Source organism: Oxyura jamaicensis, chromosome 26, assembly GCF_011077185.1.
Source record: "Oxyura jamaicensis isolate SHBP4307 breed ruddy duck chromosome 26, BPBGC_Ojam_1.0, whole genome shotgun sequence".
NCBI lineage: Eukaryota > Metazoa > Chordata > Aves > Anseriformes > Anatidae > Oxyura > Oxyura jamaicensis.
In genome coordinates, this window is record NC_048918.1 from 6,225,472 (window position 1) to 6,242,141 (window position 16,670).

Consider the following 16,670-nt stretch of genomic DNA (forward strand, 5'->3'; position numbering starts at 1 on the left):
TTTTGTCTAGTCTAACAGTGTTTCAAATCTTTCCTACCCCACTGAAGATCAGAACAAATAAAGTTATCTGTAGACAGCTTAACTTGCACCAAAACCCAACTTGTACTCTAAATGTGGGTAGGGGGAAGGGAGAGGGATAGGACTCTTCCTTTTGATGACTGGAAAGGGCAATAAAAATGGGGTAAGTGAAAGTCAAATACAGATTACACATTAACATTTAGAATTATTGAAAAATTGTTCAAGAACTGTTGATAGCTGACACTATGTATTTAGCATGTGCCACTGATTTTTCCACAGTACCTGGGCACCCAAAAGCTACACATGGAAACAGCAGTCGAATGCCATAATACTTTTTATTGTGAAACAGTAATACAGAACTTCCTAGAATAAGGACATTCTTGTTGTGTAAGTCAGTTACCAACTCAACGCTATTATATTAAGTGCATCAGTACAAGGGAAAGTGTGGTTCCATTGGACATATATTACGACCTGATCAAAACAAGCTGCCAAGTTGGTTAGCATTTTAAAGCCTTAAAGTGCTCAAAGATAGCAGTTTCCTCCATAAGACTACCAATAGATTCTCTGATTTTGACACTAATATTAATCATGTTCAGGGAAGATGTACTTTGGAAGCAAAACCCTCACACCAAATAGTAATAAGCAGTGCTATGAAAAGTATTAGGTCAGTAAGTCATTGCATTTCAACAAGATCAGACACTTTCTTCAGTTAATTTTACAGATCAACTTTGTAGGAACTGTAAGAAATATAGATCAATTTCTAGAGCTTGTATATAAACCAACTTGCATATAAACCAACATGTCAACAACAGACATACCAAAAATTTCACAAAACATCAACAAAAGTGCTGTGCTTTCTCTTTTTTTTAAGCAAAGAAAAAGAGATGGGAACGTTCTTTGCAAGCCTTCTACAAAAACATCACGTTCAGGCAAAGAATAAAGTAAAAACAGGGAAATAACACTGACCAATACAGTTCAATCATTTTATGTTCCTGGAGGAATTTCATTCTGATTTTGATGAGATATTCAATATCTCTTTACTGAAACAGAAAGAAGTGGTAGACCACTGTTACAGGTTGTACTAAGGGGTTAAAATACAACTTGAATTTTGCATAATCTGTGTAAAAAAGATATGCTTGACATTTTGGAATGTCACCTTTCTCTATAGAATTATAGGCAAGATTTCTCCAATAAAACATAAGCCAGTTATAAAACTATAACTTCACATCAAAATTTTAAAAAGTTGTTAAAAAATGTTTGATTATATACATATCACACAGAAGAGCCTGTATGATCCTGTGGATTGTGTTGCTGATTAGACTCTACTTTAAAACCTGGAAGGGGCTGGGCCACCTGATCTGGTTGCACAAGTCCTGATATTGAAGGAACAGAGGAAGAAAGCACCCCTGTTGTAAGCTGCATTTTTGTACCTGGTTCTTCAGACTCTATTTTTACGCTCACACATTGGGATTCACCTTCTGACTCTGTCTTTCCAGGAACACTACTGTTCAAGTTTGAATCGCTTTCTGTACTTTGAGAAGTCTCCCCCACAGGGTGATATTGTTTAAGTCTTATGTGCCAAGCTAAGCTGCAGACTGCTGACACTGTTTTGAACTGATGAATGACATTTCTAGGGATGAAGTAGATGTCATTGTCACACAACTGAATTCTAGCATAGCGAATGCCTTCCCGTCTCATTTGGTTTAGTTTGGCTTCATCCACCCATTGAACACACTGAGAGAAGGAAAGATGGTAAAGTTAGTGGTATACTCTGTTCAGGGTAAACAATTCAGTATCCACCTATTTTCAACATAGTTTGTACCTGGATCAGAATGCAGCTATTTAAACAGGTAAGAGTTCATTTTTTTTAAATTACATTAAGAAAATCAAATTCTCATTTATTGAATGTGTACATATTTGAGAGGATGATGAACAGCTGAAAACACTCTACAGTCATAGCTAAAAACAGTAGATTTGACATAAGGTTGCATTGTTTTGGCTGCCAGAACTGCCAGGATGCCTTCATATCCTAAGGCAACATCAGGGTATTAAAAAAACAGAGAGGCATACATGATTTTTAATCAATTTAAAGTTGTTTCTATAGCATATACATTCTAGACACTGTTCATTACTACTAGCTAGTACAGGGAGCTACAGCAGGCTTCAGTACTTAGATACTGCAGAGACCTCTTATTACCAACAGGAGGTAGAACAAACAAACGAACCCAAATGTGAAAGAAGGAAAATGAGTAACTTTAAAGTTAGAGATACCTCCACCCAGAAATAGTACTAGTAGATAACAACCCAACCTGGCTGCACACAGTCCTGGGCAGACTGCCCTAGCTGAACATGCTTGTGCAGAGGTGCTGGACTCAATCTAAATATGTCACTTCCAACCTCAGTAAATCTGTGATTCTGTGATCTTTCACAGAAAGACAGATTTCACCTGCCATTTCTTATCTTCAAAATTATTACTTGGAGCAATTGAAAATCCACACATTGTTGAAAAATTACTTAAAGTATGAAACATTCCTCAAGCATTATGTCGAGATGTGAGATGTCAAGATGTGAGATGAATGTTTAAAGGCATTGATACAGTATAAAAGCTGGCATTCCAGTCGCAATGGCAAGGTGCCTGCAGCAATCATTGCAACCCCTAGGACAAGTTAAAAAAAGACAGACCTTGTGGAAAAGTCACCTGAGACACCCATCAATAATTTCGAAGTGTATAGTTAAAACCTGGGTATCTGAGAGAGAAGCTGGAAAGTAATTCCCACTGGACTCAACTACAAATAAATACCTACCAGAATGTTTTATGCAAAAAAGTTACTTTTATACTGGAGACATATCAGTGGTATAGTTTTTTCCTCTACAGAATACTTTCTGTAATGCATTTATCCCAGATCAGTAGATTTTGCTCTGTAAGGGCTGCTGTCTCAGGTTATTTCAGTCATCATAACTGTAAAACTAAAACTTTGAGATGAGACTGGCAGAAGAATACAAATTGATTCACAGCACAGATCCCAGCTTGGTGGAAACAAGGAAAATTAAGGGAAAGTGCTTAAGGGAGGCAAAAACTGAGAGCCACTGGGGATACAGAAGGGCTGGCTATAGCGCAAACCTGAAAACTAACAGAAGCTATCTCCAGAATACTAAGAATGAGCTGTCAGTAGGAAAGATTAAATACCTGTGACACTGGTGGTTCATGCAGGTCCAACTGAAGTCTCTGCACAACATCAGTGAAATCTTCAGCATGGAAACAAACCACATCTTTGGTTATACGAGGCTGGTCACTCCTAGAAAGAGTGAATTAGTGAATTACAGGAAATTTTAAACAACTTGACTTATAGATAATTGCTTCATTTAGCAAACTACTTCAGTTTTCTTCTGGACGTGAAGTCTAATCACTCCTCAATAAATAGATGTTATTTAGGAAAGTAGGTATTATTTGTAGGTTGTTTTTTCATTTTACTTTATTGATGCATGCACAACAGAAATGATGAATTTTGTGGACAAATACTATACTGACATGTCAGAGAAGGAGGTTCAAATTGCTACTATACCAAAGTATCCTGTACATTCTAGGAGCCAAAGTTCACCTCTATTCTTCCATTGTTGGATTATAAAGAGTAATTCTGATTAAAGAAATGTAACAATGCAGTACTTTGAAACTGTAATAAGGACAATATTAGTCATCTGTTTTTTTATCTAATGGCTATGAATCAGTAAAGGAAGGTCTGGCAGCTTTTATTTATATGAAAATCTAATATTGCTAATGATGCTACCAAAGTTCTACTGTAATTGTCCAAAATAACCATGTGACTCTGTAGTTTTTATGCCTTAGAACACCTTAAGTACACAAAATGAAAAAGCATTGTAGCTATGAAGTTAATTACATCACTGAGATCTTCGATTACTATTTACAAGAGTTGCACTAATATACCTGCTCAGGAAAAGAACAATCACAGATGATGGTCCAGGTGTAGTATCCTGAGGCTTTTTTGTATGTCAATAATTTTTTCTGCAGGCTGCTGTTACAAGGTTTGTACTGCCTCAACAAGAGGGAAAATAAATATATAGCCTATACTTCTCACCTCTAGACTGCATTTATTTCACTACAGGCTTTAGAGAATTTCTTTAATTAGGCTTGTTTTCCAGTTAATTTTCCTTTCTTAAAGAGAAAAATATTTAGACTTGCCCCCACCCATGGTAATAGTGGTGTTTTGGTGACACTTACCATTCCCCAAACTGCACAGCCTTCAGAACACCTACAGCAGCTGTACTCTGCCAGTCAAATCCTTGACCCACATGATCAGCATGAGCCCTTGTTCTATCTTCAAACAGAACCTCACGGGGCTCACTGGTCCGAGGTAGGTACTGGAGATTCTTTATTTCATTCATTGACCTATAACATGATTAAAAAGACGTACTAAAAAATATGGCAGACTACTCAGAAAATAAATGCTTGTATTAAAATACTAAAATATTATATACAGCAGGATTCAAAATCAAAGACTGACTTAATCTAGGTATTTGACAATAAAAGATTGAATCAAATACAAGTACAATTCTGGTTATGAGATCAAACTTCATAAAATAACAAATCCAATTGCTAAAAAAAAATATTTTTCCACCTGTGCTAAAAACATTATCCCTGAAATTTAATAGCAAGTAAAATAGAGCTATTTTAAAAGATACGAAATAATTCAGTTATTTAGAAGTACCTCCAGAAATTCTGCTGGAAGTTATGATTAAAATATGCTTCTAATTCCTAATCTCCTAAAACTAGTTCTACAGCATGCTCTTTCTGAGAAAGATGGCAAGTCTATATATATGCACCTTAGTATTTCCTGAGAAGGAGGACAGTATCACAACTGTTTTAGCGCTAATATTAAAAACCAATACTAATAGTGTAAAGGTTCTGATTTGCTTTAGAGCATTTCACCCACACAATGAGTTCTTTCCACAGAAGTTAGCTGAAATATCTCCTGAAGGACAATCAAAACAGGTGCCAGTGTTAATGAAGCATTGATCAAGAATATTACAATAAAAAGCGATGAAATAAAATAACGATCATAAATAACATTTGGCTTAATTCACTGAGCCAATTTTAAAGAAAAATGAAAACGTAAAGCTTAAGCCTGTGAACCAGCCTTCTGAAAGAACTAATTATATATAAAATAGCAGTTTTGTTCTCAAATCTAAAACATACATAAATGCCATGTTTTTCCTTTAATACAGAAAAAAAGCATTACCGGCGTCGCTTGAATGGCGATTTTGGCATATCAGCTGTTGGGATCATCTGCTCTCCTGGTCTCACCCACATTATGGGACCATCATCACTTTGTGACCTGCACTGAAGTCTGAGACTAGAAAGAGTACCCCAGGGCAAAGTCATCTAAAAAAACAGAGCACAAAGCACTGGATGAGATGGATATATTAAACAGTATCTTTGGTAAAACTAGTTTGAACCTACTGTCAAAGAGATAGTATAAAAATTGATGTTCTGAGAGGTAAAATATATTGCAAACTACCATTACCAATCTTAGTTTTTAGGGAAGTAGATAAATAATTAGGTAGTGTGTATATATATGATAATAAACTTCACTTAATTTTTGAATTATTTCCAAAACTGTAGCAAGTTAATTCAACACCTTTCATTTGGACACAGGAAAGAATGTACCTCAATCTTCGGTAGCTCCAACGATAAACACATCAATTGAGAAAATATCTGTAAGGTTTCATTGCTTGGAAATATATGAAACTTAATCATTTAAATATCTATAAGTCTTTAAAGAAAACACAAGTTACTGCTTACTCTCAGAAATGGAGATTCTTCTAACATATCTAGAAATTCTGGAAAGTAGTCCCCAACCTCTTCATCAACTGCTCCAACAAGACTGATCTGCCGCATTGGTCCTGCTCTGTAGGTTCCACAGCAGTATGTTCGATTGACCTGAGTAGCCAGAAAGGAAAAAAAACACCACCCCTGCTTTAGTTAAGTTTCAAGAGATTTTTAATATAATGCACTAGGCCATAGCTGAGTGTTCATACAAATCCAAGACTCACCTAGATCTATTTCATTAGAGGTGTCTCTAGGAATATGCAAAGAGACTGTTTAGAACATCCATATCTGTAGGGTATCCCAGGAGAAAATAACTCCTGTTTAAATGATTGATAGCTCATGCTTCTATAGGTTGAATAATAGGAAGTTAGTATTTGACTAATTCAGGAACAACTTAACACTTTCAGGCTGACTTGAGAAAATTGACATGCAAAATTTCTTTGCAACTCAGTTTAAGATTGCTGGTGAAAGACTATTTATTAGCACAGCTGAGTATTGCTTTTACATTTCAAACTGTATACTACTGAAATACGTACATTCTTCATTTCAGTCATGGCCTATAGTTCTTCCCCTATGACTAGGGGAAAATCTGTGTCCCCTGCAGGTAGGTTCTGACAACATTGCTATAGTAATGAACTTTGGGAACTGAGAGGTGTAACTAGAAATCCAGTGGTCAGGTGTACATTTCAGTGTTTATCTCCAACAATTTTAGGATTACCATTTGTAACAACCTGTTGTCACAGCTGTGACCAGATATGCCTTAACCTGTTTTTTGACATCCCATGCAGCGTCCCACTTTCTCAGGTCATCAATACTTTTCTTGCTAATTTCCCATTCGCAGAGGAGAACCACCAGCAAGACTCCATCATTCTCTAGCCTTTTTGTATGGACTGCAGCTATATATAACATGCCACATTGCCAGAGTATGTTGTATGTAGGTGCTGCAGCTATTCAGTCTTAGAAGATCACAAATTCTGCAATAATTGGTCTGTATTCTCAAATTCATCTGAACTCCAACCTTCCTTCACCCTTCAGCAGCCTCCCTATATTCATCATATGGTTCTCATGGTGAAAAGTACAGCCCATCTCCATGACTAGAACGGTGGGACCTGCATAGGGGAGAGCACTACAGGTAAGTTTGCATTTTATAGCCACTTATAGAACGCATGATACCTTCTGTAACTATAGATGTGTATGAAGTAATTAGTCCAAAAGCATTGCACTTATAGTTTTTCAGCCAATAAAACAAATGCAGTTAAGCTACTCCATGAAGTCATTAAAAGTAAATTAGGGTAGATTAATAAAGACTTAAAGCTACTGCTGCAATTTTATCCTGTAGCAGCAATCACAGATACTTAGCATAGTTGTAGGAGTTCAGTTCACTCCTTTTTCCAGAGTCCTTCTTTCTTTAGCTTTGTGTACAGCCAGTTGGCAGTTCTGAAGTATAAATGGTTCCAATCAATACAATGAAAAGCTAAGGAGGAGCCCAAGATTTCACATACAGCTTTATTCCTCAGCCCAGAGCTCGCTGCTATACCACATCACCTCTCCCTGCAGATACAGAGCTTTCCATCCTAGGTCACTCACAGGAAGCCATAGTGCTTGAACTAGAGAATTAAGTTCAAGTCCATCAAGACTGTCATTAAAAGCTGAATCAGCATATGCTAACTTTGGTACTGACCACACAGATTTTATGAACTAGGCATGCTCTTCAGGGGCTGTTAATTCTTTCTGGCTGTTACCCCAAGTGAAAGTTAAAGACTTCCTATTAAAACATTACTGGAAAACATTCCTATCTAATGTCACTGAAGAGGGATGATTTCACCAGCTTTCTAGAATGCAATTCAGAGCAGAAGTATAAGAAAAACATTGCATTAGTCTAGGTCTGTGCAGCAGCAAGAGAACTAAGGACTGAAATGCCCTGGTCCTTAGGCCAGTTAAATTTAACTGCCTGGTGCTATTGAAGTAAATGAGAAATAGACTATTACCAGCTGAGTTCTATTCTACTGAATCCAGAAGTATGTTCTACTGAAATGACTTGAGGTTCACTAGTACTTCACAGGCATTTGTCATTAAAGTCAAAATTAATTGGTAAACACCATATACAAGCTTTTTCCTTTAAAAAGTAGTGTTTCCAAAAGGAATAGAAAACTAGGAGCTTTGACATTACTTTTAATATTAAAAAATAGAAGAGAATGAGAGCTAGAAAGAAAACACTAAAAATACTGTGGTGGTTTTACCGTGCTAGGCAGCTGAACACCACAACTGCTCTCTCACTCCCCCTCCTCAGATGAGGAGGGGAAGAAGTAAAGGAAAGAAAGGAAAGAACAACTCATGGGTTGAGATAAGGATAATTTAAGAGAAAAAAAATATTAAGGAAATATTATTATTAAACAATTTAACTAAAGGGAAAAAAGGGAAAGGGGAAAAGGGGAAGAGGAAGGGGGAAAGGGAATAACAAAACAAGTAAAGGCTATGTGGAAGTGCAGAGGAAAGAAATTACTCTCTACTTCCCAATGAGCAATGCTTGACCACGTCCTTGAAGCAGGGCCTCTACACACATAGCCCGTGTTCAGGAGGAGGACAGGCATTTTCGTAACGAGAGCCCATTCCTCCCCTCTTCTTCCTTTTTCCACCTTTTATTGCTGAATGTGACATCATATGGTATGGAATATCCCTTTGGTTGGGTTAGGTCAGCTGCCCTGGTGATGCTTCTTTCCCACCTTTTTGCCCACCCCCTAGGAGGGTCAGAGAGAGTCCTGATGCTGTGCCAGCACTGCTCAGCAGCAGACACAGCACTGGTGTGATACCACTGCTGTTCTAGCTACAAGTGCAGAGCACAGCACTGTAGTGGCTGCTGCAGGGAAAGTTAACATCCCAGCCAGACCCAGTACAAATACTTCTAGGAAATCTGAGCAAATACTTCTAGGAAATCTGAGATTTCTGTTCAGTTAGTTTCAGTGTAAACACATCCTGTTTTTAGTTCTCAAGTGTATGTACTCCTCTAATTTATTAAAAGCTACCTGCCAACTCATTGCAGTCCCCAGCAGGCTGGGGTATTCATCTCAAGCCCCTCAATCATCAGTGATTGAGTTCACCAGTTTAGCAGTGTCAAAAAAATCCCTAATATGTAGCTTGTCTCCTCAGTTCCTTCAGAGCCGCACTAACCCAATTCAGTGGTATTAGTATTTGCAGTCTTAACAATATGGACTACACTAGAACCCTGCATAATAAGGTATTCATCGCTGTCTGAAAGAATAGGCATTTAAGTATTAGAACAAATAAGCCACAGCCAATACAAGCAGAAAAAGCACATTCAGTCTTAAGTATTTTAATACACAAACAAAAAGCGATATAGTATAAATTCACATTGGAGTGATTTGCTTTAATTATTCAGTTTGCATTATTCTCACTGCCCTGAGAACAGAGAAATTCACCTTGCAAATGAGCTAACCATTAGACTGTTAAATCTTCCAGATTCAAGACCTTACTTCAAATGGAAGACACTTCCTATTGATACCCATTTTGTCTGAACATGTACAAAACCAGCTGAATGTTGCACAAGCCAGCAGTCAAGTTAACTTCCAGTTAGTTTGCAGACCAAAGTTTTTATTTCTTGACACAATACAGTATGGTTCAGTACAGCAAACAAGTTCACACATACAAAAGGTTCACCTTAAAATTGAGGTGATTTAATTGAGCGTCCTCAACTGACAATAAAATCAGTGTTAAAGCATACAATCTTCCTGTGACATGTTTAATCTGCAGAGGCATGATGTTCTATAATATACAATTATTTTTTTATTTTACCATACAGCAAGGTCCAAAAGTGTAACTTAAACAAATTGGTCATTCCTTAGTGCTGCCAAGGAACAGCATTAAGCCTGACTGATCCTCCCTGTTCTCTTAAGCAGAGCATTTTAGCCATCTCTAAAGATAAGATAGCTTGCAAGACTTGAGCTTTAGCAGAACGCATCTGCCATAGTTGAAGCCATCATGCATTTAAGTGAATCTTTAAACTATTATAGCATTGCCAATACTCTCTGAAGACTTGTGTTTCAGTTGTCTTAAAAGTGTGACAACTATTTCCGTACACACTTATTCAGTGTGTGAACCACACTAACACAGTGCAACCAGAGAGGATTAACCAGACATGCATAAGCTGGGTTTAGAGAGGCATTTCAACCTATCTGAACCTAGTGTCACTACTCAAGTTTAGAGAGTACTTAAAAATAGAATTGAAATACCAGCACCCACTGTAACCCAGGGAAGCCTCTTATTCATTACCATACATTCCTCACATATTTATAGTACAAGCTATTCATGTTCATAAGACCAAGACATTCACCAGGAAAGAGTATTATCATTAATTATCCAGTTGGCACCATTTAGCTATTTTAGGGGACCATCACATACACTCAAAGTAGAATGTAATCATGATGTCAAGGAACATAGCATAAGTAACTAGTACAGAAGACTTTGAAACCTAGCTTTTAGACAAGCATCACACCTTTATAGCACATGCAGAGATGTGTATTATGTAGAAGGGCTCTTTGCTGATAGCAGCTATCTGTATGCTGATACACTGAACTGATGTTGGAGTAATATGCACTCTGATGCAGCTGTCAGATCAAGGAATTACTTAACCCATGAAGTAGAAGCTGTTCTAAACTAAGTACTACAGAGCTTTCGATTGTCAAAGAAGTTCATAAGCTAAGTAGTACAATTACTAATTTAATGCTTACTATGCTAAAAGCTAGCTAAAAGCTGCAAGTTACCATACAGTAATTCTGTAAGGCAGTAACTGCTTTTCCAATGCAAATCTAGCTTACAACTATTTGGTAAACTTCAGAGAGATCCAGACAGCCCACCACAAGTATTACAGTTTCAAAGTCTGTTTCTAAAGGATGTCTGTTGCAGCAGCACTGAAGTGCAGTGTACTGCAGAGTTTCAGATTTTTCCTTCCAACTGATGAACCAATATTCGAGATCTTAACTTCTTCTAAAGGCTTCGAAAGAAGCATCAGTTTGAATCTGTTTTCAGTCTAGACCTCATGAGAAAAGATTTTAATTCCATCTGTTACAAACTTATCTAAACTGTAACATTGCTGCTTTGTCAAGACTTTTCCAAGCCTGATGACAGGAGTCAAATGTAAGGGGTTTTCATAAGGGAGTCTTAAAGTTAACCGTTACTATTGTTGCATCCACTTAAGCTGCATGAGATAGTTTGAGAACTTGAAACTAGCTTTCAGAGCTTAAGTTTCTTTCCCCCAAACCAATGACTAAAAGGTTTTACTCCTACAGAATTTAAGGTAGTTTAAGCCTATACACTACCTTGATGTTCATAGTAAAGTGAAAGTCTTTTTCAATGAAAATTAGAAACCATTCCAACCATCTCTGAAATTGGAAAGCAAGTACCAAGTAACACCCTGCATCTGCTACTGATGTTAAAAAACCCTCATGTATTGTGCATGACCTCCTGAAAGCTGAAAGGTACTGTCACTGCAAATACTAAGATTGCTTTTTCCTTCAATAGATCTGGTTTTGGTTTGCAATCTAATGAACTGTTAATACAGACTTACCTATTGTTTGAACAGCATCAGTGTTCTTCCCAGCTCAGAAAATAAACCAGTACCTTGTAAGATCAGCAGAGATCTGTCTACAGGTAAGGGTTAGTGTCTGAAATGTGATTCACTGTGCACACAAGAGAACTTTGAACAGAAACAAGCACAGTGGAAGTCCCAACACCATCTTTTTCACCTGCTTAGGAAAAAAATTGTGCCTCACCTATTTTAGGCCATCCCCACTCTGTATTAATGAAATTACTCAAATCCAGGTGTTATGCAACTTGCATGCCTTTAAGCAGTTCTTACCTGAGAGTGAAAATTTGAAATAGTTGTTGTTTCAATGTCCTTCTTGCCCAAAATTTCCATTTTCACTGGGGTGTTAGGAAAGTTAAAAGCAAAATAATCCAGAAAGTCTGGTAAGTAAGCAGCTGCTCCATGTACTATTGCTAAAGCATAGTAAGCTGCATTTTTATCATTTTCACTGAATGACAAAGCAAGAAACTCTTCTGCAAATCTCTCCATCTCCACTGGAGACAAAAATGAGAGTTCATCCATATAAGCATGAAGGACCAGAGCGCCACCATTAGACTGATGTTCTTCATGAATGAAGTTACTAAATTTAGTGCCAGTTTTCAAGAAGTTGCTGCGAACAGAATGCTCCTGGTGTGTCACAAATGGTGTTTGTACTCCCTGGGGCACTCGATATTCCTGCATACCCAAATTCAGTCTGCAGAGCTGCTCATCCTTAAGATACCTGAAGGATTCCTTGTTTATTTCTAAATTATCACAATGTCCTTGAGACAAAGTCTCCTTGTCAATGCGAGTGAGTCCAGCACACACCGTCTGCACTTCTTTGTTGTACATCTTCAGGCGTTTTCCCCTCATATCTTCCCGGTGTTTCTTTTTCTTTTTTTTCTTTATCTTCTTCATAATAAGACTGTCAGCTCGCTGGGTTTTGCCATTTTCATCTTGAGTTTCTGGCAGCAATAACAGAGATTAAATTAGAGTTCTACAATTGTAGCATATTCATACAAAATGAAGACCTCATTTCCTAAAGCTATCTATTCCCACAAAGGCTGACCAATGGTAACACCTTGTCTTTTGGCTTACAAGACAACTATAGAATAAAAACATGCAGTACACCTCTGTCATGCAAGGAAGCTTTGAATTAAGGAGAACTCCCAAATTAAAGTTTAATATTTTAGAAATGTTTTGATTTGTAACAACTTATTAGAACACCTTTAAAAGGAAGGCTTATTTCAGGGTATCTAAATTAAGACATCATTAACTTCTGACATTTAGGGCAGTGAATGGGAAGAGGATAAACAACTATGCATAACACTTAAGACTTTCATTACAGAATACCCCCTGATTTTGGATACAAAGTATAGAAGGAAAAGGAGAATGCAGCCAGAGATGTACCAACGTTATTAACATTTGGAAGAAAAAAAACTTAGAGCTGTTAACTTTCCAGCAAAAAAAAAAAAAAAAAAACACAAAACTTTGACTACTGATCTTTCTTACTGAAGTTTAGAACTGATATTCCCAAGACACTGAGGATATCGTTAAACAAAATCAAGTTTCATATCCAGCTGACACTGCTGATGAAGTAAAATATAAAGCTATTTGTAACACAGTTGGTATCTAGTTTCATCATAAAATTGTGCTTTGCATTAACACCACCTTTTGTCTGACAATGTCCAAAAAAGGATTTTAACTGGTAGCACTACTCTCACAGCCTGCTTAGTTTGACAGTTACCAGGCTGCACAAGGCATGGCAGAAAGTAAAGTACATGGTAAAAAGAGGTCATTTTGACTGCAGAAGCCTATTAGATATACTAGCAATTAAATGTGTTTTTAAGTCTGCTCTACTGAACTGGTGATAGAGTTTGCAGTTCTTCAAAAACTATCCCAAGCTATTCAGTCCTCAGTTAACAACTTGCTGAAAGGCCTCATCCATCCACAGAGACCACATACTGGCCTTTATCAGAACACAAGTATCAAAATACCACATCCATATTTTTGCCACCTTGTCCTAGCCTGTTTTACAGTTAGGAATCTAGTTAGTTCAGAGCTTAAGAGGTGTACTTTTTTTTTTTTTTAGTTTTTCCAAGTTAAAAGACTGAAAGGTTAGGGCAACAAGTGTAAAAAAAAAAAAAACAGTTCTGTCAAGCAAAATGTAGTAGCTTAATCGCTTATCTTTTAGTGTTAAGAAATAATTCAAATAATGTAGCAAGTGACAGAGACAGTAATCTGATGCTCACCTGCTAAAAAGCTCAATTGTCAAAATTTTAATCTGCTCAAATGAAAGAACTGTTTTATACCAATGATGCACATAACTAAGTGCCACACTGCTAGGACCGTTACGGGGATCAGAACAACCTATTGATGGTAACAGCTGACTAGAACATGCAATAGCTAAGTTTTCCCCAGTTTCCCAAAGCACAAAATCTTGTGCTAACAATTTCCTTTCTTTGCCCGCAAAGAAATAAAACTTCTATTCCATCTTTATTCTCTTGCTGTAACTCAAAGAGAAAACATGTATTACACTGATCTATGAAGAAAAGCTGTAATAAACACATGCAGCTTCAAGTTATTTAGTTTAACCGCTGTGTTTAACTGTATCATTAATAATTTGGTCTCAGTGCTCTTTACTTGAGATGGCTGACCTTCACGACAGCCTGCTGTAATGAACAGAATTACTCACGAAGCAAAGAAATAGTTGATTGCTTAATGCTAACTTCGTACAATTGTCCTAGGACCTGAAATACAAGTTTTCCACAGTACTGCTGTTATGCCTTAGCTCTTACAAACGCAGGTGTCCTTATTTTTCATTACGACCATGGAAACCTTGAGAAGAAAGTTTCAGTTGAGACACCAAAACAACTGGTACAGTTCTTTGAATAAGCTTCTCTGGAAGTCTCAGAAATCAGGCTTGCACAAGCTTACTCAGTCACTGAGCTATGAAGTATAGATACTGCTTTACTAGCTGCAACAAGCAAACTAACCACACAGGTGATCTTAGATCTGATGTGTCCGGAGAGTCCAAGTCCAAGCTGAAACTACACAAGAGCTTCAAGTGACCACAGGGCTGCTGGGAACACTTCCTTGCATGTGTTTCTCATTTAATTTTTAGATACTAAAGGTGACTTAAAGACTTCTAGTTATAGACATTTTTAAAAAAATCAAGTATGCACAAGTTCTAATTCAGAGTATCTTCCTGTTTGAAGATATTCCCTAATAACAGACATACACTTGCACCCTGTATTTTGAGGCTTCCATTGAACACAGGTCCATTTTCAGGATAAAAGCCACCCAGACTCCCTTCCACTGCTGCATCCTCTGAACACAACAGGGTTCTGGTATTACAGCCGAAGTAACCACTGTATTGGATGAAGCTCAGTGACATTAGGGGAATGCCTGACAGTCTTGACAGAAGTATAGTTTTTGCTTTAAAAAAGCGGAAAGTCTTCAGTATTTCATATACAGATTAGTCTCATCAGCAGAATGTGTATTCCCACAGCGAGGTAGAATAAGAGCACAGCCAATAACTCAGCTAGTCTAAAGTTATCACATAATTGAATGCACTCGTCACTATCACTATCAGCACCAGCAAAAACTCTGGAGATGTTTATTATCACCTGTGGCCAAATATAAGAATAATATAAGCAAGAAACAGGCAGCTTAATTAAATTATACATGGAGATAAAAATAGTGAAAGGAAAAAAAAGTAGCCCCCTCCCCAAACCCACTATATATGCAGTCTAGGACATATAATAAAGCATTTTAGACTTTACTGGCAAATAGCTTTCCTTTGAAGATCTGGAATTCAGATGGTAATTTTAATTACTGTTTAAGCCTTCATTAAAGAAGGTCTTATTTGGTTACCAGCCTAGAACTGACATACAGAAGCATTCACGGGTTAAGACAGCATACTCTTCATACTCCTTTAGCTTTTATCAACACTCATCAAGCTAAAATTTGATAAATTACATTCTAATAGCTTTTAGAGCTATTATTCAAAGACAGTGGTTTAGCAGCACTAAACAACACTGAGAAGTGTGCTTTTGCATGAACACTTAGTCTTTATCAACAAAGCAACTTTTATCTGTATCTTCATAACAGCTTTGCCCATTCTTCAGACAGCACTTGCAAGTTTACACTACAGACCTAACCTTTGTAAGCACATACGCTTCAGGTTTCTTTGGCACAAAACCTTCATATATACTCCTGGAACATAATTCACAACATATTAACTTTATTGCAGTAACTTCTGATCGCATTGGGTGCTCATACCAAGAAGCTCTCTGTGAAATGCTTATCCTGTACTGCATTTAGAGAGAGGGACCTCAAATCCAGGTTCCTGTCTGAAGAACAGAGGCATTTATTTAAAAAAATAATAATCAGCTTCTCGTTTCTAGTATACATTAACGCAGGCAGAGTAAGAATGAAGCTTTACTATCCAAGCACTTGTATTTTGAAGCTGCAACGAGGGCAGTTCTGAACAGCAGCAGCTTAACAGCAGGGTGGGAGCAGCACGAGCGCTCCCGTTCCTCACACCGCGCCTGCTGCTCGGGTCCCTGCGCCACACGCAGGCGGGCTCGGCGCTGAGCCCTGAGGTGGGAGCGGGCTGTGCATCGCTGCAGGAGGACGGCACAAGGGCTCCCGGAGCTACGGCTGGCTTACACTGCCTGTTCCGCACACACAGGCACACGGAGAGCCCTCAGCGAGCAGCACGCACGGGAGCTGCTCTCCTCCACCCGCCTTCGGCCAGGCGGGACGGGCCGAGCCCGCGCACCGGAGGCGCCGCTGCCGAGCCCAGGTCGGCCGAAGGCAGAGCGCAGGGCCGCCTCCCAGGGCCGCAGCGGCGGGCGGGCTCCCCCGGGGCTGCCCGGGGACCGCCCGCACCGACGGGCCCGGGTCTGGGAGCGGCAGCGGGCGGCCCCGCCGACCTCCGCCTCCCCCGCTCACCTCGCTTGCTGGGCCGCCCGGCCGCGCCGTCCGCGGGGCTGCCCCGCCTCGCTTTCTGCGGCTGCCCGGCGGCCAGACGGCCGGGCTCGGGGGCGGCGGCAGCGGGGCGATGCCGGTGGTGGTGGTGGTGGCGCTCCTCGAGTGCGGCGGGCGGCGGCAGGCTGAGCGGGGAGAAGGCGAAGAGGCCGGCGGCGGGCAGGCTGGGCAGGGCGGCCGGGGGCAGCGGCTCCACCGGGCCGGGCCCCGCCAGCAGCTGCTGGCTCAGCCGGG

At 39.0% G+C, this 16,670-nt stretch overlaps 1 protein-coding gene across 1 annotated transcript in view; it reads right to left on the reverse strand.

Moving 5' to 3' along the window:
• Positions 1-334: 334 nt before the first annotated feature.
• Positions 335-16,670, reverse strand: part of RSBN1 (round spermatid basic protein 1) — a 16,862-nt gene continuing 526 nt past the window's right edge. Inside the window, exons 2-8 of the mRNA XM_035347394.1 lie at positions 16,401-16,660; positions 11,736-12,406; positions 5,837-5,974; positions 5,274-5,416; positions 4,256-4,423; positions 3,206-3,314; positions 335-1,752 (exon numbers count right to left, since the gene is read on the reverse strand). Coding sequence (XP_035203285.1) covers positions 1,291-1,752; positions 3,206-3,314; positions 4,256-4,423; positions 5,274-5,416; positions 5,837-5,974; positions 11,736-12,406; positions 16,401-16,660 — 1,951 coding nt within the window. The 3' untranslated portion in view covers positions 335-1,290. The remainder of the gene's footprint in view (positions 1,753-3,205; positions 3,315-4,255; positions 4,424-5,273; positions 5,417-5,836; positions 5,975-11,735; positions 12,407-16,400; positions 16,661-16,670) is intronic.